At 61.3% G+C, this 26,551-nt stretch overlaps 1 protein-coding gene across 3 annotated transcripts; it reads right to left on the bottom strand.

The window, feature by feature from the left end:
• Window positions 1-196: 196 nt before the first annotated feature.
• Window positions 197-25,547, bottom strand: ALPK3 (alpha kinase 3). 3 transcript variants are annotated; one of them, XM_055141065.1, is made up of 14 exons: window positions 25,350-25,547; window positions 21,830-21,868; window positions 19,457-19,578; window positions 15,095-15,212; window positions 12,624-14,745; window positions 6,223-7,840; window positions 5,731-5,878; window positions 5,242-5,369; window positions 5,101-5,151; window positions 4,136-4,416; window positions 3,592-3,680; window positions 2,931-3,145; window positions 1,741-1,789; window positions 197-1,552 (listed from the first exon to the last, which is right to left on the bottom strand). In XM_055141065.1, exons 1-14 carry the CDS (start codon window positions 25,490-25,492, stop codon window positions 1,246-1,248), a joined length of 5,430 nt encoding a protein of 1,809 aa, XP_054997040.1. In that variant the 5' UTR covers window positions 25,493-25,547; the 3' UTR covers window positions 197-1,245. The 3 variants fall into 3 exon arrangements, with proteins under 3 accessions (XP_054997040.1, XP_054997041.1, XP_054997042.1); XM_055141066.1 differs by lacking the exons at window positions 3,592-3,680; window positions 4,136-4,416 and having other exon boundaries at window positions 1,415-1,552; XM_055141067.1 differs by lacking the exons at window positions 197-1,552; window positions 1,741-1,789; window positions 4,136-4,416 and having other exon boundaries at window positions 3,005-3,145.
• Window positions 25,548-26,551: the final 1,004 nt, after the last annotated feature.

Raw genomic sequence — 26,551 nt, 5'->3', positions numbered from 1 at the left:
CTGTCTCTCCCTGCCTTTCTCTCTGTGTCTCTTTCTCTCTCTCTCTCTCTCTCTCTCTCTCTTCCCCCCCATCTCTCTCTCTCTCTCTCTCTCTCTCTCTCTCTCTCTCTCTCTCTCTCTCTCCTCTCTCCCTCTTCCCTTCTCTCTTCCTCCTTGGGTGGAGCAATTCCAAGGCCCAAGTGCCAGGTGCCCTACTCAGGGACAAAGCCAGCGACTCCATGTACCAGAACCGTGCCAGATGGGCTGGAGTGATAGCACAGAGGGGAGGGTACTTGTCTTGCACATGGCTAACCCAGGTTTGATCCCCAGTACCCCGTGGGGTCTCCTGAGCATGGTCAGGAGTGAGCCCTGAGCACAGAGCCAGGAGTCAGCCCTGAGTACTGCTCGGTGTGGCCTAAAAACAAAACAAACAAAAAAAATGAATAAATAAATAAATGAGGCCAGAGCTGGGGCTGCCTGGCTGGGGCTGCACCACGTCTCCTGCTCCCCCTGTCTGTGGCCCCTGGTGCAGTCAGAGAGGGGCCTGCACCTCTGCCCACCCCCAAGCACGGCACAGGAAGGAGAGCGGGGCAAAGTTGATGCCTTTATTGCATTCTGTGGAGGCGGCTCCAGACCCCCATTCCAGGAGGGTGCTCGGGAAGGACCCGGGGCTGAAGCCTAAAAGCAAGGCCAGGAGGGCAGAGGGCAGAGGGCAGGGGCAGAGGGCAGGCTCCAACCCCCAGACATAGGGACTGTCCCTGCACCCACGGGTGGGTGGCATCCACCCCAGAATCGGGACACATACACTCCCCATGCAGAGTTCATGGCTGGGGTGGGGGCCCGCCTGGCTGCATTCCACCCCTTTGGGCTGGGGCACCAGCCCCCACCGAGTCCACAGCCCGGTGTTGCCGCCCTCATGTGGGCAGTGAGAGGGAGGCGGGGTCCAGCCCTCCTTGAGCAGGGGGTGTGGGCGAGGGTCAGGCTGGGGTGCATGCGGGGCGGGCAGCAGGTGAGTGTGTGCTGGGTGGGGAGAGGGAGATGCACAGAAGGGCCAGGCACAGAAGGGCCGAGTGAGTGAGGTGCAGTGAGTCAAGGCAGCCCGGGGCACAGCCGGTGTGGGCAGGGGCCCAGGGCGTCTGTCCGGCAATGGCCAGTGTAAACTTCAAGGGGGGAGGGGGTGCCCCCACGCCGGGAGAGGCCAGATCCGGGGTAGCCCCCAAGTCTGCTCCTCGCTGGGGCGCAGCTGGGCAGAGGCCCTCGGCGGAGCTACTGCAAGCCCTGGGCCTTGGGGGCCCCATCTCGGGGCTGCGCAGCGCTGGCCTTGGAGCTGGGGGTGGCCCTCCGCGTGCCCTGGGGACTGGCCAGGCCTCTCTGCTGGTGCTGGGGGCTCAGCTGGGGGCCCTTCCTGCCCGAAGATGGGCTCTTGGAGCCCTTGGCCTTGCCCTGGGGATGGGCCGGCTCGGGACCCTTGAGGGCCGTCAGCCCCAGCATGGCGCAGAAGGCGTTGCATCGGTGGGAGGCGGCGAACTGGTCGAGCAGCGCTGGGGCGCAGCTCTCCTTCAGGCCCTGGTACCTGCGGCAAAAGGGGCGCTCAGCCGGGCGTTGTCTCCACCCGACCTGTCCCCAGCGGCCATGCACACCGGGCCCGCTCCTCCCAGTCTGGCACTCTCAAGGGGGCCAGGGACCCCAGGGGGCGGGTGGCCCCCCTGAGACAGGCCCAGGAGGGGGTCTGACCCCTGAGAGACCTCCCGGGACACTCACCCCCCCTGCTTGGTGGCAATCTGCACATCCGTCATTTTCCAGCCGACCCCTGAGGAGAGACAAGGTGGGCGCTGAGGGCAGCGGGGCGGGCACCCCACACGTCTCTGCCCCTCTCGTGGTGCAGCAGGTCAGAGGCCCCCCCCCCGATTCATGCAGGGCCCCCTTCGGGCCCCCCAGCGTGCACGTGACACCGACTCCATCCCGCCCCCTGCCCCGGCCACCTCGCCCACAGCTTCCTCTGAGCAGGTTAGCTGGGAGACAGGGGCTGAAGGTGGGTGCAGACACCAAAGCCCCCAAGGAGGTGGAGTGCTGATGGGGTCTCAGACTCATAAGCACCCAGGACTCAGCACCCACATGAGTGACCTGACCCCTGGCCCCACACCGTCAGGCCCACTCGCTGGCCCTGTGTGATGCTCTCTGAGACCCATGTCCTCCTGTGGGGAGGGTCCCCAGTCCGGACTGTCCCGGCAGAGCAGCTGAGCTTCAAGTGAGACCTCAGGGGCCCTGCCCTGTCCACCCACGGGCAGAGGAGGAGCCCGGTGCTCGGCTCTGGGTCACGAGCACTCATATCTGTGCACACACACTCATGTCCGCACACAAGGATTCACACCTTCACACACCTGCACACACTCACACACCTGCACACACACCTGCACATACATGCACTCACACTCACACACCCACCCACACACACTCACACACCTGCACACACTCACACACCTGCACACACTTACACACCTGCACACACTCACAATTGCACACTCACACTCACACACCTGCACACACACGCACTTACTCACATACCTACACACACTCACACCTGCACACACACACACCTTCACACACTCACACCTACACACACACTCACACACGCACACCTGCACAAATGCACACATCTGTACACACTCTCATACTTGCACACACTCATACACCCGCACACATTCTCACACACCTGCACACACACTCACACCTGCACACACATACCTGCACAACACACTCACACACCCATACTCTCACACACCTGCACACACACTCACACCTGCAGACACTCACACCTGCACACATACTCACACACTCTCACACACACCCCCACACACACTCACACCTACGCACACACACACCTGCATACACACACCCGCACGCACCTGCACACACACACACCCATACCCCCTTACCCGCACCCCGCCTACCCGCCAGGTCCGTGACCAAGAAGCTGCCGTTGGTCCACTGCAGCAGCCAGTGCTGGAAAGTCTGGCACTTGTGTGAGGCCTCAGAGGTGCCGGGTGTGTCGCTGCCACCCCACTCCCGAGAGCAGTGGACCTCCAGGGGCCGGCCCAGGTCCTCCTCCAGTGTGGCGTAGGGGATGTGGTTGGCCGGCCGGTAGATGAGGTACAGCGGGATGACCCTGCACGGGCAGCCCCACCCCATCAGTGCCCAGTCCTGCCCGCCCTGAGGTCAGTGGGGCAGGGGAGGCCCAGCCAGGAGGACAGCATAGTGGGCACGCGGGTAACAAAAGGAACATTCTGGAGAAGACCCCACCAGACCGGGCTGGGTGCCCAGCCACCCACAGTCTGGGAAGGCCTAGACCGGACTCAGGGTAGCACAGGCAGCGGGGACGGCTGAGTCCTGCCCCAGGGGCCCAATGCCCTGACTCTGCCTCAGGGAGACGTCGGCACGCAGGGGGCAGGCGGGGACACCGGGCTCCACCCAGGGGTTCTCGTTCTTGGTGTTGCTGTGATGTAGACGGTGCCCCAGAGAGGCTATGAAATCCTGTCCTTTGCAGACGCTCAAGACGACAGATCTGAGCACCCCAGCGCCCACCCTTCGCCGGCACCCAGCACACACACTCACTCGGGCACCTCCCCAAAGCCAGGCACGGCACGGGCCTCAGACGCAAAGATCTTGCAGTATTCCCGGGTCATGTTCTGGATCTTGCAGCCCTGAGGGTGATGGGGACCCCTAAGCAGATCAGCACACGTGTGCCCTCCGCACCCCCGCCACCTCGGCACTCCACCGACTTCTGCCTCAGGGAGAGACCCCCACCCCATCCAGGCAAGGCCGGGAGAGTAGCTGCCCCCCGCTCCTGCCCTGCGCCCGGCCTTGAATACACCCTGATTTTCTCATTCATCAACTAAGAGGCTTTCGGATTTGGTTCACAGCAGCCTCCAGGCAATCCCCTGGCACCTGGGGTTACCCACGGAGAGAATGGTGCCACGGAGAGAATGGTGCCACCAGAAGGGGGCGCTCAGACCCACAACGGCACCCAGGACCCCGCTCCTGTCGGAGGGCAGCGGCAGAGGGTTCTACTGCTTGAAGCACAGCCCCAGTGGCCCAAGCGCACGGCCTCTCGCCCAGGGCCAGCTCGGGCGGAGATGACTTGTGCCCCTGTGTATACCTGGATGGTGACATCGTAGTTCCTGCCCAGGAGCGAGGTCTCGCTGCTGGGCCCGAACACCAGCAGGCTGGACACCTTGATGATGCACGTGCAGCCTGATTCGAAGATAGGCTCCAGCCCGTAGATGACCTTGGCCCGAGACGCCTTCCGCAGCCCGCACCCGCGGCCCCGGCCTGGAAGCTCCTCGCTCACCAGGCGCCCAAAGAGCTTGTCCCCCCAGCAGCCGGAGCCCGCCAGGCCCTTGGCAAACACCATGGGGGTCATCTCGATCTCTTCTCCCACTGAGGGTGAAGGACACAGGTGGGAAACAGGCGCCCCGTCCCCCGCCTGCCTGCTCGCCGGCCACCTGTCTCGCCCTCTGAGTCCCCCACCCCAGCGGCAGCCAGGCCAGTGTCTGGGGTGGGGGTCGGGGGGAACTTCAGAGCAAGCAGCGGAAGCCAGAGACTCCGTCCTGCCTGATCAGCACTGAAGCCGACAAGCAGACAATTTCCTTTTTCAGTTTTGGGGCCACCCTCAGTAACGCTAAAGGCAGACTCCTGGCTCTGTGCTCAGGGGTCACCTCTGGCGGAGTTGGGGGAACCATATGGGGTGCCAGGGATGGAACCCGGGCAAACACCCATCACTCCCGTCCCCAGACTATTCCCTTTTAGCCCCCGGGTTTTATTTTGGTTTGGAGGCCACATCCTGCAGTGCTCAGGGGCTACTCCTGGTCTCAGAAATCACTCCTGGCAGTGCTCAGAGGACCTACGTGGTGCTGGGGATTGAACCCAGGTCAGCAGCGTGCAAGACAAACACCCTCCCTGCTTTTCTATCATCCCAGCCCCAGACTATCCCCCTCTTAGACCCCATGTTTGACTGAGACAAAACACCTGCAGGACCCAAGGAGTAGCAGGACCCCTGACCTTCCTCCCTCCCAGCAGCCGAGCCCCCCTCGCTCCCCGGCCCGTGGGAACCCCAGCTCCTACCTCGGGGCGCCGAACCTTCGCCTTCTTCTCTGGAGATGAAGCCAGACAGGACTGTGGAAAGAAGGAAGTGACCGTGGCTGCCCCCAGCTCCCGCCCTGTGCCCGGCCTCGCCGCACAGGGGGGCAGGTCTCGGGGGCTCACCCTCAGGGCTGAGGCGGAAGTCGGTGGAGGCGGCCCCGTGCTCATTCCGGATCTCACAGTGGTACACGCCGCAGTCCACGTTCGACGCCCGCACGATGGCCAGGGCCGCAGGCCCCTCATCCCCTGCACTGCAGGAGGGACCTGCCCGTGAGGTACACCCTGCCCCCAGCTGCGGGGACATGGGGGTCACAGGGATGCCGTGCAGACCAGCATGGGCTGGGGCATGGGGGGACGTGACACCTCAGCCTCGCCTGCCTGGTGGCGGACATGTCCTGGGGGTCAGTGGCACGAAGGCGGGGGGGCGGGGGGCTGTGAGGGAGGGTAGTGGGCTCAGGGCAGGGTCCCGGGGTCTGACCTCCTGCCCGCCTCGCCCACTGAGGGGGGGAGGGCAGCGGGCCCAGGGCAGGGTCCTGGGGTCTGACCTCCTGCCCGCCTCGCCCACTGAGGGGGGAAGGGCAGAGGGCCCAGGGCAGGGTCAAGGGGTCCGACCTCCTGCCCGCCTCGCCCACTGGGCGCTGGTCCTTGGTCCAGGTCAGCACCGAGTCGCTGAGGAGGTTGAAAAACTGACACCAGAGCTTCAAACTGCCAGAAGCGTCTGCAAAGGCCTCCACCCGGATCTTCCGGATCACCTGCGGGGCTGAGGGCAGGGCAGGCTGCGGGGCTGGGGGCTCTCTGGGCAACCCCCTGACCCCCGGGGATCTTCGAGGTGCAGGTGAGAGCTGACCAGATCCCAGTGTCCACACCAACCCCCAGCGTGCTCCCTCGGAGCCCACCAGCAGGAGAGAGGCCCCCAGGGCCCCCCAGCCTGGACCAGGCAGCGCTACAGAGAGGGGTCGAAGCTGAGGCCACGTGGCTTAACCCCAGGGACCTGCAGTGCTTCTGGTTCCATCCTTGACTCGGGCATGGCACCAGGAGCACTTTACACAGAGGCTCAGTCTGGGCTGGCAGCCTACTGGCAGGCCACCCCTCCCCCCTGCTCACCTTTCAGTGGGTCTGCGGCTCTGCTGGGCTTGGCGGGGCCGTCCTGCTTGGCCTCCTCAGGGGCGGCCTCTGTGCCCACTTCTGCCGGCTCCTCCTCAGCCCGCGGCACCTCCAGCAGGCTGGCCCGCCGGGCCTGGGTGGGGGACCGCCTCTCCCGCCCTGGAGAGCCAGGCGCCAGGCCCTTCCTGGACCCCCGGGGGGACACTGTGGGGCTGTCCCTGTCCTCCCCTGCCACTCTGGCCTTGGGGAGGAATCGCTTCCTCCGAGCCCCCAGAGCCAGTTCCTGAGGCGTCGCTCCAGGGAGGCCCGTGGGGGCTTCCTCTGGGCTCGCCTGTGCCTGCCCCTGGGGGGGCTCCGGGCTGCTGCCCTCTGCAGGGAGGGGCTCCTGCAGGCCTCTGTCCACAGGCTCAGGCGTCTCCTGCCCAGGGCTCTCCTCGCCCACCACAATGGCGGGGACGGAGAGGCCGGGGTTGGGGCCTCGGGCAGCCTCATCCAGGGCCTGCGCCTCCCGCTCCAGGAGCCCCGTGAGGCGGCGGGAGGTGCAGGGGCTGAGGGGCAGGGTCTGCGCGCTCTGCACCAGGTGGTCGCTCCCCGCCTGCTGCAGGAGACGGCGGGACGTGCGGGGGCTCAGGCCAGCCACCTCCACGCCGGGCTCGGCACCAGACAGCTGCAGCAGGAGCAGTAAGTAGTTCTTCAGGGAGTCGATGAGCCCTGGGTCACAGCTCTGGGGGCGTGGTGCGTGCCCGTGCCTGCTAGGTGCCGGGGCGTCCCCCGACTGACCCTGCTGGGGGGCGGCCTGCAGGGGCGGAGGAGCTGCTGCGCTGGGTGGCCCCTCCTGTGGGCAGCTGCTGGGGCCGGACACCCCTGCGCTGAGGACAGCTGGGGGACAGCCGGCTGCTCCCACGCATGGCGGCTCCCCAGGCGGCTGCTCCAGTGGCCCGGGGAGGGTCAGGCCGCCATCCAGCTGCGCTGCCCCTCCTGGTGATTCCGGGCCATCTTCGGGTGGCCACTGTCGGGGGCGTGTGCGGGTACCAGTGGCCGGGTCTGGACATGCTGCCCGCTGCTTCCCAGAGGCAGGGGTCTCGGCCTCCTCAGATCCAGGACTAGCGGCAGCAGACGCTTGAGGCGTCAACCCGGGGGGCTCGGTCTTCAGAGGAGACCCCTCTGAAGGGAGTGGCTCAGGGGCTAGGGGCTGTGGGCTGAGGCCACTCACTGACCCCTTCTCTAGCTGACCATCCATGGTTGTGGGCAAATTCTCTCCTTCCTGCCTCCTCTCATCCTGCATCCTTCCATCTTCCTGAGTCCTTTCTGCCCATGTCCCCGGCCTTTCCTGGGCCACCACGTCCTCCAGGGAGTTCTGGTCAGGCTCAGGCCTTCCTCTCTCTCCAGCGGCCTCGTCCACCGTGGTCCTCCGCTCTCCCCGTGGCCCCCATTCCACCTGTGCATTCCACCGGTCACTAGCCATGCGGTCGGCGCACGTCGACTTTTCCCCCTGGGCCGCTGTGTCCACGGGCTCTGTGGGGACCCGACTAGCAGGCATGCCTCGGCCAGCGGGATCCCGCTCTGCCCGAGGGTTGCCCAGTGGAGAAGGAGGCAGAGTAGCTGGGGCGTTGGGGACCTGTGAACACAGGGACAGATGCGAGAATGTCAGCCACCCTCCCATACTCTCTCCCTCCAGCCGCCCCAGGGCAACTGGCCCCCAGCTTCTCAGGCCTCGGGGTGGCAGGCGAAGGCCTTGTCCACGGGGCCATCCTGAATGCCAGACTGGAGGCAGGGATGCCCCACCCCTTGCACATCTCTCTGGGGGACTGCCTGGGCCACCCCATCCCTCCTGCCTCACCCCAGGGCTCCAAGCCACCAGCTGACTTCAGAGATGGTCCAGGGTGGGACCCAGTGGACAGGGAGAGGCACATCCACCATTACAGCTGAGTTCAGAGTGATGCCGCCCCCACCCCCATCCAAACAGAATAATGCCTCCACAACAGATCTGCCCCTCTGAACACACGCTGTCTGCAAAGCGCCACGCAGGGCCCTCAGCCAGCAGGGGGTCTCACTGACCCCCAGCAACACAGAAGCCACAGTGGTGGTTAAAGGGCGTGCCCAGCTCCAGGAAGGAAGGGCGTGAGGAGGAGAGCAGACAAGAAGGGTCTAGAAGACGCCGGAAGCTTCAGGCCCCATGCAGCCAAGGCCCCATCTATGTGGGGTGCGGGCACCTGCCTACATGGGGACAGACAGAGGTGCTCTGTGTCCTTCTCGTGTTTGACTTTGGCTTTCTGGAGTTTGATTTTTGGGGACCACACCCGGTGATGAGAGGTTCAGGCGTTACTCCTAACTCAGGAATCACTCCTGGCTGTGCTCGGGGGACCCTATGGGATGCCAGGGATCGAATTAGAGTCAGTCATGTGCAAAGCAGGCACCCTCCCCGCTGTGCTATGGCTCCAGCCTCTCCTTCTGGATGTATTAAAAACAACAACAATCATTCAGGCATAACAGAGGCACCACACAGAAACCTAAAGCAAAACACGGACCAAAGGAGTTTAAAATATATATCGTTATAGTGGGGATGTGGTTCCGTATCTAAAAACCCCCTTGCATGTGTGAAGTCCTGGTTTGATGCTCAGCGCATGTGTGCATGCACACGCACACACACACATTCAAGTTATCCAAATTAATAGAACTTAATTAGTTGAATATAGGACTCTGAAGAAATGGTATAATTATGGGGAAAATAGAAGTATGCCGAGATTTTTATTATGGGTTTGGAAAGCAAAGGAACTGACCAAATCTATTCAGCACTGTTGTCCCTTGGGGCTGAATATACACATGGCATGAATAAGATTGTAATCTTACGGAACCACCTCCACCACCCCCCTCTCCACTCAAAAACTCCTTATAGAACCTGCCAATCATACAAAAGTGTAGCCAGGAGGGCTAGAGAGATAGTCCAGGGGGTAGGGCACTTGCATGCAGACAGCCTAGGTTCAATCCCATCCCCGGCATCCCATATGGCCCCTGTGCCCCTCCAGGAGTGATCCCTGAGCACAGCCTGCAGTCAGCCCTGAGTCCACCAGGTGTGACCCGAACACAAACAAACAAAAAATATTGTAGATAGACTCTTGCCCTGGAGCACAGAACTAGGAGCCCAGCCCTGAGCACAGCTGGGTGTGGTGCAAAAGCCAAAACCAAAGACTGTGCCAGCACTGATACCAACAAGAGAAAGATTTGGGGGCAATAAACACCCATCAGCAAAGATATCCAGACTTTGTGTCTGACATCAGGATGCTAGGAAATAACCACATGGGCCTGTGGGGCTATGCATTTAGGAAGAAGAAGCTGATGCGCTCACACAAAGGGTCAAAACTTTTGTTGCTTGTTTTTTGTTTGGGGGCCACAGCTGTCACAGCTCAGGGCTTGTGCCCGTCTCTGCACTCAGGGGTCATTCCCTGACGGGCACAAGGCTCATATGGGATGCCAAGGAATGCACCCAGGCCAGCTGCGTCCAAGGCAAAAGCCTTCCCCACCGTCCTATTGCTCCAGCCCCCCCTTGTGAAAACTTGCTGGATGAAAGGTGGATGCGCTGGCCGTGTCCCCCAGCTGCTCAGGCGTGGGGTCCTATGGAACCCACTTCCCCGTTATCACCACCTCCCTACTGCCCCTCCCTCCCTACAGCTCACTCAGACTGCCAACAGCTGTCCTCACTGCTGCCAGGCCTGGCTTGTCCCCATGACTCTTGCCCTCACTAAACCCCTCGAACCCCTATGTGACTTTTCCAAAACACAGTCTGGCAGGGACACGCCCCTGCTTAGAAGCTCAGCTTCACCCTCGGGGATAAACACTAAGAACCCAGTCGGAAAGAACAAAACATTTAGGAACAGTCTGTGGCCAGGGTCTAGGGGACAGACCCCACCACCATCTGGCATTATCTTGCAAAGCTAAAATTAACATCTACCACACTTTGACCCAGCGATTCCATTTCTCAATTCCATTTCTCAGAATTCAGCCTCCAAAGAGTCACGTATTCATTCTGCTGATAACGTCAGTACTCAGCCTCGGGAGACGTGGAAATGGACTTCGAGATAAGGGTAGTCACCACACCAGAGTTTACAAGAGTGAAACACCGGCATTACTAAATGCCATCAGAGAGGAGAGTTGAGCCCCTGAGCCTTGGGAGACTCTGCTGCTGTCAATGAGGAAGTGGCCACGTAGAAAAGTTAAGAACAGGAATGTAAATAAACATGCAACCTGCAGGCCAGCCAGGGAGACGGTTCAAGTGTCAGAGCACGCACAGGGCGGAGGCCTGAACTCCAGGCCCAGCCCAGCAGGAGTCCTGGAACACTGCCAGTGTGAACCCTGGAGGGTTTCCATTAGACTGCGCAGCTCAGAGGCAGAGCGTGAGGGCTGACAGGAGGGAGGCATCCTGCACCTCAAAACAAAGCACAAAAATGGTTTTCCTTGCATTTAAAAAAAAGAGGGGGGACTGGGCAAAAGGAGAGAGAGGGGGGTAGGCAGGGTGAGAGAGGCGAGGGGAGGGGGAGAGTGAGAGAGGGAGAGAGAGAGGAAGTGAGAGAGAGGGAGAGGGAGGGGGAGAGGGAGAGAAAGAGGGAGAAAAATAGAAAGGGAGGGAGGAAGAGAGAGGAAGAAAGGAAGAGAGAGAGGGAGAAAGGGAGCAAGGGAGAGAAAGAGGGAGAGAGAAAGGGAGAGAAGAAGGGAGGGAGAATGGGATAGAGGGATAGAGGGAAAGAGAAAGAGAGGGAGAGAGAGAGGGAGGGAGAGAGGGAAGGAGGGAGGGAGAGTGGCTGTCATGGGTTTCATGACTGAAACAAAACGGTGAACAAACTTGTAACTATGTATCTAAATGGTGGCTCAATTTTTTAAAAATTAAAAATAAGGGGGCTGGAGCAATAGCACAGCGGGTAGGGCGTTTGCCTTGCACGCGGCCAACCCAGGTTCGATTCCCAGCATCCATATGGTTCCCTGAGCGATTGGTCCCCAGGAGTGATTCCTGAGTGTATGAGCCAGGAGTAACCCCTGTGCATTGCCAGGTGTGACCCAAAAAGTAAAAAAAAAAAAAAAAAAAAAAAAACTTAAAATAAACAATAAAAAATGGGCTGGGAGTAAAATTCAGGTGGCAGAATGCAAACCTGGCATGGGGGCAGCCCTGGGTTTGAGCCCTGCCACCACACTGGAACAGGACCAAGAGTGCCCCTTCCCCAAAACATAAGCACATACACTGGGCCAGAGACAGCAGAGCCTGGAGGCCACTTGCCCTGCACGCAGCCAGCCAGGTTCCATCCGAGCCCCACATAGGGCCCCCAGAGTCCTGCCAGGAGTGATCCCTGAGCACAGAGCCAAGCGTCAGCCCTGAGCACTGGGCCGGCTGTGACCCAAGAACAAAAGGCAGAAGCCAGGGGGCTTGGGGGCTTCGGCCACTGTTTCATCTCCCGAGCAGGGCACATGGCCAGGCCTTGCCTGCTGGGACCCAGGTCCAAGCCCTGGAGCTCTGCCTTAGGGCACGCCATGCCTTCCCCCAGCCCCACTGCGACTCCCTACCCCTCCCTCTGTGCCTGGGGGTGTCTCCCACCCCCAGTCTCCCACAAATATCATCCTTCCGCCACGGTGGCCCTCTCTCCCCACAAATCCGAGGTCCTCCTTCTCCCTCGATCCTGCTTCCTGTCCCTCGTCACCCGCCTACACCTCTCGGAGCGCCACAGAGCCCCACCGAGCTCTGAAAGTGCAGACAGAACGTAGCCATGGAGGCGAGACGGAAAACACCAGCGCTCAGCTGCAACCAGACCACGGGACTTTGTCAAGTGCCTGCCCAGGGGGCGGCCAGGGGGTGGGGGTGGGGAGGGAATCTGGGAACACCCGTGGTAAGACTGATGTTAAAATATTATATATATGCTGGGTTCATGCCCAACTCAATCAGCTTCATCAATGGCTGAACAAGTAGCAGTACTCCTACACTATTTTTTTAAAAACAAATACAAATTAAAAATATTTTTAAAATTTTAATAAAAATAAATAATAAAATAAATAAAAATATTATATATGTATGTATATGTATATATGTATGTGCCTAAAACAACTACCAATGACTTTGTAAATCACAGTTCTTTAATTAAAGAGAGAGAGAAGCACAGATGGAGCCTCAGATCAAGGCAGACCTGTGCGACTTTGAGAAGCAGGTCGAGAGGCGCCAGAGCACTGTGCCTGGTACCCCCTCCCCAAACCCCGGCTGGGTGGAGCCGGCAGAAAGCGCTCTCTGCTGCCCGTCTCCCCCCTGCCGTGGATTCCCAGGCAGGGCCAGGCCTGACCCTGCCTCGCCCCCTCTATGAATAGCCCCAGCTCACCAGCTGCCCGCTGAGCTCAGCTTCCCAGAGCAGCCGGCTCCCCACACTCACCTCTCCGGGAGCCCCGGCTCTGCGCCGGGCTGGGGGCGTCGGGCTGGGGGCAGGAGCCTGTGACAGCTGCGTCTTCTCTGAGCTCTGGGCTGTGGGGTCCGGAGCTTGGATTGGTGGAGCATTAGGATCCCCTTTGGCCTTCGGAGGGGCGAACCTCTTCCTGTTGAAGGGCCTCGGGGCCTCAGGGACCAGGGAGGGTGTGGGCTGCCCGGGGCCGCTTGTGCGAGGGCTGGGGGCCTTCCCTGGGACCCCCCAGGACTGGGGATCCTCTTCCCTCTGAGGCCCAGGTGTCTGGGTGCTTTCTGCATACAAGTCCTTCAGGGAGAAATACACGTCTGGGCCTGGGGCCGGGGCTGGGGCCCTGGCAGGGATGAGAGCTGAGACAGAAACTGGGACTGGGGCAGGGATAGGACGGAGGGGTGAGGTAGATGCCCGGGCAGGGGCTGGGGTCTGGACAGGGGCAGGTTTCTGGACAGGGGCAGGTTTCTGGGCAGGGGCCGGGGTCTGGACAGGGGCAGGTTTCTGGGCAGGGGCCGGGGTCTGGACAGGGGCAGGTTTCTGGGCGGGGGCCGGGGTCTGGACAGGGGCAGGTGGCCGGGGAGGGGATGGGGTCTGGACAGGGGCAGGTTTCTGGGCAGGGGCCGGGGTCTGGACAGGGGCAGGTTTCTGGGCAGGGGCCGGGGTCTGGACAGGGGCAGGTTTCTGGGCAGGGGCCGGGGTCTGGACAGGGGCAGGTGGCCGGGGAGGGGATGGGGTCTGGACAGGGGCAGGTTTCTGGGCGGGGGCCGGGGTCTGGACAGGGGCAGGTTTCTGGGCGGGGGCCGGGGTCTGGACAGGGCCAGGTGGCCGAGGAGGGGCTGGGGTCTGGACAGGGCCAGGTGGCCGAGGAGGGGCCGGGGTCTGGACAGGGCCAGGTGGCCGAGGAGGGGCCGGGGTCTGGACAGGGGCAGGTTTCTGGGCGGGGGCTGGGGTCTGGACAGGGCCAGGTGGCCGAGGAGGGGCCGGGGTCTGGACAGGGGCAGGTTTCTGGGCAGGGGCTGGGGTCTGGACAGGGGCAGGTGGCCGGGGAGGGGCCGGGGTCTGGACAGGGGCAGGTGGCCGGGGAGGGGATGGGGTCTGGACAGGGGCAGATGCCCGGGCAGGGTCAGGGATCGTGGTCTGGACAGGGGCTGGGGCTGGGGTCTGTACAGGGGCAGATGCCCGGGCAGGGTCAGGGACTGGGGTCTGGACAGGGGCAGGTGCCCGGGCAGGGCCGGGGGCGGGGGTCATGGATGAGGTAGAGGCCCGGGGAGGGACAGGGGCAGGGACAGATGCCTGGGCAGGGGGTAGGGGTGAGGTAGAGAGTGGGGACAGTGCTGGGGCAGGGGCTGGGGGGCTCAGGGCCTGCCCTGGAGAGTCTGGTGCTGACCGCCTGCTACTCTCTGCCACAGGGCTGCCCTGTCCACCTGCAGTCCTGCCTCTAGGCTGGGGCTGAGCTGCGTCTGTGGCAACCACAGTCCCCAGGGGCCCCTGGGCATCTGGCTTGTCCGAACTGGGGGCCGAGTTCTCGTTAGTCGGGGGGCTCCGCCTTCCCAGCAGAGGCCTCTCGTCCTTCTTCTTCTTCTTGGGCCCAGACCCCTTGGGGGGTGTCCTACGGGCACTCAGCTCCATGGCCTCACAGATGTAACCCAGCAGGTTCTGCTCCCTGTCCTCGCCGTTCTTGGGGGCAGCCTCGCCATTGGGGGTCCGCTGCTCTCCGGGATCCGCACTCTGGGATAGCCCCAGGCTTGGCTGCGGGCCAGGTTCAGCCTCCCCAGCCTGCCAGGCCCGGGGGGGCGCGACCTCCACCTCCTTGCTGGGGGCGGCGGGTGCCTGGGCCCCACTAAGCCTGCGTTTCCGCTGGAATCGGTCGGGGCTGAGCTTCCTCAGGGCGTCAGCCTCGCCCGCCGCTCCCTTGCCCTGCTTCCAGTTCTGCTCCACGTCCCGCATCTTGGCCACGGCCTTGCGCTTTAATCTGGCAAACCAGCGCTGGTGGATCTTGTACTCGGTCATGGGACCCACCTCCAGGACCCCGGAGCAGGACACGATGCCCTTGGTGTTGTGGGCGGAGGCCTGGTAGATGGCTGCATCTTCCTCTTCGCACCTGGGGCGAGGGGTGGGGGCTTAGTCATGGGGGTCCCCCCGGCTCCTCACCCTGCACAGGGGAGGGGACGAGGAGAGCATGCGGTGAGCTGGCCAAGGTCGCCCTCCTGGGAGCGACGAGACATGGGGTCCCGGCAGGCTCCCTGTGCAAGCAGGTGATGTGTGCACAGTCCTGGCGGCCACCGTGATGACACGGGAGCTATTTCTGGCAGCTGACCTCATGGAACATGTTTCTGTGGGCCGAGCCCTCTTCCCTGGCTGTCGGAAATAGCCCACCCCGGCCAAGGACAGGCCAGACACTGGCGGCAGAACCCCCTGGGCAGAAAGGATGGGACGGGGCCCCTCCTCACCTATAGAGCTGCAGTGTGTGACAGTTGCCCTGACGTGTGATCTCGTACTTGGGCAGCCCACAGTACCGGTCCAGCTCCACGTCATCCTTATACCAAGTCACCTCGGGCTCGGGGTACCCTGAGAAGGAAACAGGAGGAGACTGGGTCACCATGCCACCTTGTCGGCAACTGGAAGGCAAAAACGACTGGAGTCCTGCTACGACGGAAGGCCCCTAGCCCTTGGCTGGGAGAGAAGTACTTCTGTTCCATAACTCAACTGCAATGAAAGTCCCACTGGCACCAACACCCCACAACCACTGTCATCGTTTCAAGGACCCTCATACTCTAGCCTGCTGGCTCTCCCACCCACCCCGCCCACCTGCCAGACACCTATCAGCTACCCAGACCCAGATATTCATCTATTTGCCCATCCAATAAACCCATTCACCTATCCTCCCATTCACCTATCACCCAGCCATCGACCCAGCACACATTAATCCATCAAACGTACATCCACCTGTCAATCCATCTAACAAATCCACCCCATCTGTCCTTCCAATTATCCATCCAGGTCTCTCCCTCCATCCACCCATCTGTTAATCATTCATTCCTCTATCTATCCATTCTCCATTCCTCCCCTCTCCATTCGTTCTGTCGACACCTACCAACCCACCAGCTCACAGCTGTGACACTGTCTGCCCAGGCTCTGGTGACATCTTGTGGCATCCACCTAAAGAGTATCCAGTTGTTTACCATATTACCCTCTCTCCGTGGCATAAAGCTGACTGTCCCCAGCCAGTCTAATCTAATTCTTTAAGCTAGAATTCGGAATTAGGACCTCGAAAAATCTGTAGACCTTAATTTTTTAAAAAAAAAATTGGGCCATACCCACCAAGTGCTCAGGGATCACTCCTGACAATGCTTGGCGGGGGCTGTACGTGGTGCTGGGAGTATCCAACCGGGGTCGACCACATACAAGTCAAGCTCCCTAGCCCTGTTCTAGCTCTCTAGCCCCTATATTTAGCTGGAAATTTTACTTTGAAAAGGTACAGCCATGTCCGCCATAGGGACCGAGAAGCTGACAGCGTGCTCTGCAGCAAGATGGAAAAAGCAGAGCTTCAATAAAAAAATAAAATAAATTTAAAAATAAAAAGAAACACTGACTAGAATCAAAAGATACTATAAAAAAAAGAGAAAAAAAAGCAGAGCTGATGTTCACAGAGGAATGAAAGGTGGAGACGGGGATTCTGAGCAGCCGCTCCAGCCCGGCCCAGTCAGTGCCACAGCCGACCACTGTGTCTCCTGCCCTCCCAGACACCCTTGTCACATGCTTGCAAGCAGGTGAGTGAAGGGCAATGTGCAGAGTCCACACCTGACTGGGGACAAGGACAAGCATGTGGCCTGAGCAGAATCTGGACAGCCTCCGAGGGGGGACAGAATTTCAGAGGAGTGGGTTCCCAGGACCGGAAAGATAGTAGCACTTGCCTTTCCTGTTCCATCCCCGGCACCCCACATGGTCCCCCGAGCACCATCCAGAGTGATTCCTGAGCACAGAGCCAGGAGTAAGCCCTGAACACCACTGGGTGTGGCCCCACCAAAATGAACAGACCATAAAGAGTGATTCCTGACCGCCTCTGTGGCCTCATCCTGCGCCCATAATAGACTCCTTTCTCTTCTGGGTGTTTCACGGATCTATCCCCCGGGGGCGGGAACCAAACCTTCCTGACACCCCGTTTCTGCTGCCTCCCACTGTTCCTGCCACAGAAAAGGGAGCCTCGTGGAAGTAGGTCCAGGCGGAGGCACCCGAGGGCAGGGCTGATGGGAGGGCTGCAGGCTGAGGTGGGGGGACAGGTGGGGAGGGCACACTGGGGGGGGGCTGGGCAGCCCAGAACAAACTCTGGGCAGCCCCAGCTGTAAAGCGAGCCCTGTGTTTCCACTGAGCGCAAAGCCCCCAGTTACATCATGTGTGTGTGGCCTGGCCAGAACAGGTGTCCCGCCTCCAGGGGGTGACCTCACCCCTGCCAGAGCACTGCCGCATGAATCACACCCCAGGGCTGGGGAGAGGGGGTGGGGAGGACAGGAAGGGCGCTCCGCGTGTCCTCACAAAGATGAGAGCAGCCTGGATGCGTAGGGCGGCTATGGGTTCAGGAAACCTTCCCTTTAGTTGGGAAGGTTTCCCCCAATCTCTCGGTGAACTCAAGCTGTAAAATCTAAAATCCAGGGGGCTGGAGCGATAGTACAGTGGATAGGGCATTTGTCTTGCATTCGGCCAACCCAGGTTCAATTCCCAGCATCCCATATGGTCCCCCAAGCACCGCCAGGAGTAATTCCTGAGTGCAAGAGCCAGGAGTAATTCCTGTGTATCACCAAAAAACCAAAAAAAATAAAAAATAAAAATCTAAAACCATGAAAGCTGAGGTTGTGCCATCCTGAGACCCCCACACATCAACCAACCTAAAACACGTGATGCTCAGGGCTTACTCCTGGCTCTTCACTCTGGAATGACTCCTGGTGGTGCTCAGGGGACCTGCCGGGGGATGGACCCAGGATGGACCTGCCAGGCAAGTGCCCTCTCAAATAATGGCTCTGGCCCTTTATTTCCTTCTTTTTTGCTCATGAGGCACCTTCTGCTCTCTCCCCTCTAGAGCAGCTTCTCTCTTGTATGTGGTCTCTCTCTCCTCATAGGTCCTTAAATAAAACTATTTTATCTCACCAAAACATATATACATACACACACATACACGGGAAAGGTCAATCCAGCTTGTGGTGTACGTGTGTGGCCTTGTGTGTGTGCCCACAGGCAGGCGTGGACATTTGCTGGCACGCACACACACACTCACATGTACACACACACACACACACACACATTCACAGGCATGCACGCTTGGACATGCACGCACGCACACCTGCCCAGCGCTGGCGGTCCGGGAGCCCTGGCTTGCCTCTTGCCCTTCACACCTCAGACAGTACATCCCAGGCAGCAGACCGAGGGCTGGGACTCGGCCAAGACTTGGCCCCTTTTCCAGTTGCTCCCAGGTGGAAGCAGCTCAGTTGAAGGAGAAAGAGGCGAGTGCATGCAAAGCTTTCAACACGCTTTCAGAGCCAGTGTTTCCGTTAGCCTCACCAGGGTCCCGTGAACACAATGCTAAAGTTTACTGAGACCTGTGGTGTGCCAGGGTTATGGGTTATTGGTTATCAATGCCCCACTGAAGGCAGAGGAAAGCAATGCCTTTGAAATGAAGACCCTGTCCAAAGCCATCCAGCTGATTAAGTTCAAGGCCCAATTCCCAAACCCTCTGTCACAGGTGACAGGGGTGACCCCACGTCATGCTCAGATGCTTAGAAGGCCAGTGCTGGCTGATCAGCCACACTGCAGTTCCATGCTCAGGCCCAGTGGCGCTTGGGGGACGTCCAGGCTGTACCCATGGGTGCTCGGGATCAAAGCCAGGACGTGCATTGGGGTGGACAAAGGGAAGGGACATGTACACCTCTGCATTCCAAGGCTGTGGGGTCGGGCAGAATCACCCAGTCCCAGAGAAGAAGAGCAGCTGGCTGGGACAGACGAGTCTCCCGGTAGCAGGGCATGCCACCGTGGCACCACCAACACCCTCCATCTACATAAAAAGCAAGGGAACCTGGGCCTGGGGCCCAGAACTGCTGACTGCATGGCCAGCAGGGGCAACACCCGAGGGAGCTCCCAGCGTGATGCAGGTCAGGGGGGGCAGGGAGAGTCTCTGCAGGGTAGCCTGGACCAGGGACTCCTCTCAGTCCCGGGGCCCCTGACCCTCCTCCCCCAGCACAGACGCTACAGAGCCTGTCCACCACTTACCCGGCACAACTGTGGGCCCCGCTCACTGCCAGTGCTCTTTGTCTAGGCATCGGTCTCACGGTCGCCCCACTTGGTAGGCGAGGCACCCAGGGTCTACCAGGGAAATCACTGTCCAATCCCACCTCCTGGCCTCTACAGGGGAGCTGGGGGTTTGCAGCCTAGAAAGCCCCTTTTTTAAGCCCCACTGTTTGTGAAGTCTACCTGAAGGCCAGAGGCTTTACCTAAGACAAAACACTTTTTGTTTTGTTTGTTTGTTCTGGGTCACACCCTTCGATGCTCAGGGGTTTACTCTTGGCTCTGCACTTCAGGAATCACTCCTGGTGGGGCTAGGAGGACCAGATGGGGTGCTGGAGATTGAACTGGCTCAACAGCATGCCAGGGTAGTGTCCTGCCCAATTTCCTACCCCTCAACACCCCCAAGACAGGTTTTAAGAAAAGTGGGGAGGGTTCGAGGTCACACTCCATACGAGGAGATTAAACCAGAGAGAGCTGAGAAAATCCAGACCAGGTGTCCAGGCTGGGGAGAAGGGCTCACACAGCCAGCCCCAACTCACCAGTGACGACGCAGGAGAACTTGACATCGCTGCCCTGGGACACTGCCCGGGATCTGAGCGTGGTCTGGAACACGGGCTGCGTCTCCTCCGTCAGCTGCGCGATGATGGAGCAGAAGGTGCTCCTGGGGGAAGGCAGAGACACATTCAGGGCGGCTTCTCAGAGCTCCAGGCCCAGCGGGGGCCCTAAACTGGGTCTCACTGCGCCCTTCACCGTGATGGAGACCCCAGCACTACAGAGCGGAGGGAAACCCGCCCCAGGACTCAGGGACCCCTCCTGCAGTGCCCGTGTACGCAAGCAGGCACTGCAGGAGGAAAGCAGGCATCCGCTGCCAGATTCCCTTTCCTGGGGGACGAGGGTTTCCGAGAGGCTCGGGTGAGCGCTGGCTGGAATCTCCCCATGCCCGCCCCCCCCCACGCCCCATTTCCACCCACCATTCCCCCCACCATCACCGGGCACCACATGCTCAAATGCTAACCCCGCCGTGGCTGGCAGCCTGGGCCACACTGCAAACCTCCCAGACCACAAATAGATCCTCCCCGCGGCCACTGCCGGGACGCGGCGTTCCCTCGTGCTGCCCAGACTCCAGGGGCACCCCAGTCGGGGGGCGGGAGGGCAGCAAACCCCATGCCAAGCCCTCCCGCGGGCCAGCAGAGACAATGCGGCCTCAGGCATGAAGCGCGGCCTCGGGGCCAGGTGACAGACGGACGTGGTGCGCAAGCGGTGCCCAGCCCCCACCCCCCATGTGAGCAGCACTCCCCACGGCAAGGACCTGGGGTGTGGGGGGGCAAGCACGGGACTTGAGTGGATGGCAAGGCCTCCAAGGCTGCCCTTCTCTGTGCCTTGGAGTCAGGGGCCAGGTCGTGCCTGTCTGTCCTGACTGCTGCCCCGGGCTGAGTCCATTCCAGGTTCTCGTTTCTTTCTCTGGCTTTTGTCTGTTTGGGGGCCACACCCGGCGATGCTCAGGGGTCACTCCTGGCTCAGGAATCTCTCCTGGCGGTGCTAGGGAGATCCTATGGGATGCCAGGGATCGAACCCCTGTCAGCTGCGTGCAAGGCAAACGCCTTATCCACTGTACTGTGGCCCCGACCCAATAGGAAATCATTTCTGAGGCGACCACTCGGCCTGAGATGAAAGGGGGTGCTCCGGGATAGGTCTGGAATGGAGAAGGGAATGCAGGTGCCCGGGCCTTGGGAATGCTGGCGGCCCAGAAAGGGAACCCCAATCCCTCACACACTTACACACTTGCCTTGGCTCTGTGTAAGGCTTTCTGAGCCCTCCCCGCTCACTCTCGCACTCCCTGGGCCCTAAGGAGAACAGCCAGTGCTCCCCGAACACTGTACTTGGCAAGCGGCTGGTGCCGACTTGGGGGGAAAACAAACCCTGACGCATGGTGCCAGAAGAATTTAGACTCTGATTTTTGCCCCCAATTCGGCACGGCTCTGAGGCTGTCCCCCTGGGGAGAGCGAGCAAGCCTGGACCCAGCAGCAAGGCCAAGACCAGCTTCAAGAAGGGCAGCCTAGTTTCTCAGGCTCGGGAGCCCATTCCCTTCTTGGCGCGTGTGAAGGGGAAGCAAAGCTGGCTGGACTCCGTGCCTGGGCTAAGCTACCTCGTGTGGCCGCTGGGAAACTTGAGCGGGGAGCAGGACCCTGGGGAAGGAGACTGCTACGCGTTCAGTAAGGGGCCCGTGATGCCATCCCTGACTACACACTCCAGGACGAGTCCAACCTCAGCTACAGCCCTCCAGGAGCTCCAAGGGGCCCAGCCCTGCCCTTCCAGGGATCATTTTTCTTGTCACCCACCACCTTCCAGCTATTCCTGAAATAGTTTGGATCCTCTCTCCTGATCCCCAAGAGCCTGAATCCCCCAGAAACCTTCAGAGCTGCATCCAGAGAATTTGGGAGCCCAGGAGACCAGCTGGGCTCTGCTGCATCCCCATCCAAGTTGGAGGGGGGGGCACATGGTGGCCAGTGGCCTCAGGAGTCTGACTCTGGTGATCCCCTTCAATTCATCCTGGAGAGGGCTGGGCCTCAGAGCCCAGGCTGCAGAGGGTGGACAGGGGGAGGGGAAGTGAGCTGGCACATTGGAAAAACAGTGCCCAAGGTGGGACGGAAGTGGGAAGGGGCGTGGCTACAAAATTCTGGAACCAGGGCAGGGGCAGAGTGGACACAGAGGGACAAAGCAGGCTCTGTGGACCCTTTGCCCGTTCCAGGGTCCCTGCACCCCTCCCCAATGCCCATGCAGCATCCAAGGTGGGTGAGCCCCATGCCCACGCCACCGCCCTCCCGCCCGGCCCCCAGCCCTCCCTCCACCCATGCAGCCTGGTTAGTGCCAGAGGCCCAAGAAGTGCAGCCCGAGACACGCAACGCCGTTACCTTCCGGGGCCCGGGTGGGACGGCCGGCTGCTTGGTAAGCTAAGCGAAAACAGCAAATGGAACCATTAGGCAGGAAAAGCCACGGGGAGGTGGGAGAGGCGAGCTCCACGCAGCCACCCAGCACCTTTCTATTAAAGGGACCAGCTGTCTCGGTCTCGGGCCGGCCACCAGCGTATCTGAAACCAAGGGCTCGTTAAGGGCAGCGGATCAGGAGTTAGGTACCAAGCAGGCCCCCAGGGCTGTATGAAGGGGGCGCCCGGTCCCCACACCACGCGCACACACCAACTCGAGGAGCCACGCTCCCCGCCCCAGAGCCCACCAGCCCCAGGCCGCTCCTGAAAGAAGCATCTGCATTCCTGGAAGCCCCCAAGAGGCTGGGGAAGAATCAGGGATGCATTAATGTGCTCGTCTGCTTACAGAGGCTGGGGGAGCAGGTGGAGGAAGAGGAGGCAGGGCATGGGGGGCCCTGCTCAGGGGCCCAATGTCTGACTCTGGTGATCTTCAATTCAAACTCTGGTGATTCCCTTCACGGGCAGCGGGGCAGGGACCCCCGCCCCTCCCAAGGGATGCCCTTCCTGATTCTTGACTACCCAGCCCACTGGGTAAGAATTCCAGTCTGTCTGCCCAAACCTTCCTGGGCCACCTCTGTCACAGTCCCTGGGAGGCTGTGCCCGCACTCCCTCCTGCATCTGGGCACCCACCGTTGACCTCGTGCTGGCTCTTCATAACCAAAACTGGCCCCCTGCAGCAAAGCCCCCAGCACAGCCCTAGCCCCCGGGGGCTCCCACATGTGGGTGCCCACCCTTCACGCCCCACGCTCCACAGCTGCCTTCCCTGCTGCCCTTCCACTCCCACGCTTCACCCTCCCTCACCCTCGTGGCCAGAGCACCGAGCAGCGCCACCAGGTACTGCCCGGGAGCATGGCCCAGGGCTCAGCCAGCCTCCCTCCTCCTCGGCTCCTGCAGCTCCCAGACTCGGGCCCAGGGATGGGTGGGAGAGAGGGAGTGAAGGCGGGAGGGCTGAGGGGAGTGCCTCTTTCAAACCTTCCCAACAGAAAGGGTCCTCAGACACTGGGCAGGCCTGCTGCAGCCAGCCACACCCTTCCCTGCTGGAGTTTGCTGGCCACGGTTGGGGAGAAGGGGGAGAGAGAGGAGATAGGTAGCTTCCGGCTGGACACCCCATGCTGCGGGCAGCAGCTCAGGCCCACCGGGGCCCAGGCTGATGGCTCTTGCTGGCTCTCGAGTACTGGGCTCAGGGCTCCCACAGGCTGGCCTAGAGGATTAGAGTCAGGCATGTGGTAGGCCTGCTGTCGAGTTAAGGGCACCTTCATTACACAGAAGGGGGTTGAGGGCCCCAAGAAGAGAGAGACAGAGCCTGACACCCCAGAGGGTCTCGTGAATTCCAAGAGCAAAATGCTCTCTGTCTTATGGCTCTGGCCCCTGATGCTGTTTTTTTTTTTTTTTTTTTTTCCAGAAAGTCTCAGACAGTCTGCCTGGCCCACACTCGCTCTGAACCTTCCAAGTCCACCGAGACCAGGGTCTCTGAGAAATGGGGGGGCTCCTGGAGCTCCTGCGAGTCCCCCAGAAGCTGCACCCAGCCGACTGGCTCTTCACACCTCCAGCTTACCCTACACACCTCCCCTCCCCATGAGGGTGAGGTCCTGGGGACCTGGTGATGGCCGAGAATGCATGCAGGGCTGTGAGACCTCCTGGAGCTGGCCCTGGGCCGGGAGTCCGTCCATGACAAGGGGCCAGAGGAGGGGTGCACGGGGAGACAGTGGCCTGAGCCCTTATCAGGCAGTCCATGCTCCGCCTGGACCAAGACTCCCAGGAAATGTCGGGTGGCTCTCCCAGGGTTCCTCTGGGCCGAGTTAATAGGGACAGACCTCAAGGCTCCTCCCCACCCCGTCCCCCTGCCCCAACAGAGGCTCCCGCTGCACCCCTGCACTGCCTCCTCCAGCCCCCCTCACTCTGCGCCCTCTGGACACAAACATCTATCTCCTGGAGGTGTGGCTCTTTTCTGTGGGGTCAGCGGCCAGCCCAAAGTCAGCCCTGGTCAGGGCAAGAGCAGCTGCAGGTGTGGGCCCAGCTCCGTCCCCTCAGGGCAGAGGAGGAGCCCGAGTCTGGACTGGGGGAAGGCCACAGGTCCCATTCTGGCAAAACTACCGGCACCTCTCAATGGCCCATCCTGCAGTGCCTCCACTGTCCTGCTCTGTTGGCCTCTGCAGGGAAGGGGCGGTGGCCTGGCATGCAGCCAGTCCCTCCAAGGCGAGCTCTGAGTGCCCATATTTTCCTTTCATCTTTTCTAGGGAGACCTGGGGGGGGGGGCTCTGGCAGAGGCCTGAGTGCCGGACAGCAGGCCTGTGGCCTCAGACTCAAGCTGATTCCAGCCCTCGGCTCGGGCCCCAGACATGTGACACCGTCGGAGTTTTCTGCAGAAAGCAGTTCCGGTTACACATGAACTTTCCCGGCTCCAAGGTCAACAGAGCCAGCCCATCGGTGAGGAGGGGCCAGTACGACCTCTCCTGCCTGTCCTCGGACAGGGCTTCTCCAGACGCTACCCAGAGGGGCAGCTACTGTGCGCCTCCGCAGCAAGTGGGCCACGAGGCCTGCTCTGGTCCATGACCCTGGACACAGGCTCCAGAGGGGGACAAGGCCGGTGCCCAAAGGGAGTGGGCAGTGCTGTCTCCATGGCAATGTCCGTGTGCCCAGACGCTGTTCCTCCATCCTCGTGTCCTGGGGCAGCTGCACCTCCTGACCACTGGGTCCAGGGGGGAGAGCATCACTGGTGAGGCCCTCCCTGGGCATCCCTGTCCCACACTGGCAGGCCAGCCAGCGGGCTGTGTCCGAGGGACAGCGGAGGATCTTCAGAGGCCAATCAGTCCCTCACCAGCCCTTACAGAGCCTGAGCAGCCGAGGTCCCGGCCCACAGGAAGGCCCCAACACACATCTACTCCCCATGCCCAATGGAGCGGCCCCTCAGTGTAGCCCCCTCCCCCGCCCAGCCCTGCCCCGCCCCCCCATCTGGGAGGGCTGGTGCTTCAGGGCTTAGCCCGGAGGAATTTCAGCTCCTCATGGCCTCCTTATCACTGACTGTGGAATCTGGGCCAGGCAGCAGGCGGGGAGCAGAGCTTGGGGGAGGCTGAGGTGGGGAGGGGGCACCAGGGAAAGTCAGGAAAAAGACTTGGCCCACTTTGAAACCCAAGCACCCCAAAATCAGACTCTGCTCCCCTTTCCTGAGCCCCGCACAGCCTGAGGCCTGATGCCAAGGCCATAAGGGTCAAAGGGAGGGACTTCAGTGAGGGCTGAGCTGGCCTGTCCACATCCCCAGGACCCCTCCCCACCCCCCACTCAGGCCCCCCAATAGGACTGCGGACACCACGAGTCCTGCCCCCAGATCTCCAGGTTCCAGTGCCCTCTACCCAACTAGGCCTCCGGGTCCCTCTGTCCCCTCTCAGCAACACCCTCCCCAGGCCAGCCCCACACCCCACAGCCTGCCGGTCCCCCGGCGGTGCCCTCACCTGGCCTCTGGTCGCACGCTAAGCAGGTAACTCCGGCTGGCCGGCCCTGGCGTCCACACCGGCCCTTCATCCTCGCTGTCGCCCCCGGCCCCGGAGCGCAAGCCTGCACCCCAGCCATGGCCCAGGCCCCTCCGAGACCCCATGTTGTAGTCGCCTTGCTGCCGGGCAGCCGCTAGGCCCCTATTTATAGCCCGGGAATGCGTCACCTGCTGCTGTCTCTCCCAGGCCCGCCCCCACTGCACCCCACAGGGGCCACCTTCCAGGCTGGCTGGCACCCCTCCCCCACCCAGGCCCTGGGGTCAGGCGACAGGCGACCCCTCCCGGCTGCCCAGCCCACCTGCCTCCTCCCCGAGCTGGAGGCTTTCCGGAATTGGTTGAGGGCAGGGGCTAGAGAGATAACACAATGGGTAGGCACTGGCCTTGCACCCTGTTGGCCTGGGTCCGGTCCCCAACACCCCACAGGGTCCCCCGAGCCCCACCAGGAGCGATCCCTCATCTCAGAGGCAGGAGTCAGCCCCGAGCTGAGAGCACCGGATGTGGCCCCCCAAAAAACAAAAAGAGTAGACAAAGAACTGCTTGGACCCCTCTGCATGACCTCGGTCCCGAGTCCTGAGCTCCCCTGGTCATGAGCCTGAGGGCATGAGCACTCTACAAGTCCCCCTCCTTTGGGTCCCCCTTTCCTTTCCGGGGGTGCCTCCAAGCCCTGCCTGACTGGCTTCTAAATCTGAGCAGTGACCTCAGTGTGGTGGCCGTCCCCCAGCCGGGTGGCTGAACCCAGGCAGCGCGGGGCAGCCACTCCCAAGCCGAGCCCCGTCATGCCCGTGGCAGTGGCCTGGGCCTCAGTTACCTGTGGATCCGGCTGTTCTGGATCCCCATGGCCCTAAGCACCGTGCTGGGCGGGCACGCTAAGGAGGATGAGAAGCGGAGGCCAATGTGCTGGTGGCTCTCGGGCGACTCACAGCAGCCGTATTCCCAGCCTTCCTCACAGCTGACCGCTGAGCCAGTCCTTGGGCACTGAGTGCCTGAAAAGCACTCAGTGCTTTTGCTCAGACAAAATTTCTTAATAAATTTCTGCTTCATAAATTTCTGTTGGCAGGGCCCAGAGAGATAGCGTAGTGAGTCGGGCACTAGCCTGCATGCAGCCCTCCAGGTTTGAACTCAGGATCCCATGATATGGTCCCTGAAGCCCCACCAGGAGCAAC

This window comes from Sorex araneus, chromosome 6, assembly GCF_027595985.1.
Source record: "Sorex araneus isolate mSorAra2 chromosome 6, mSorAra2.pri, whole genome shotgun sequence".
Taxonomy (NCBI): Eukaryota; Metazoa; Chordata; class Mammalia; order Eulipotyphla; family Soricidae; genus Sorex; species Sorex araneus.
This window is presented reverse-complemented; position numbering and strand designations above follow the sequence as displayed.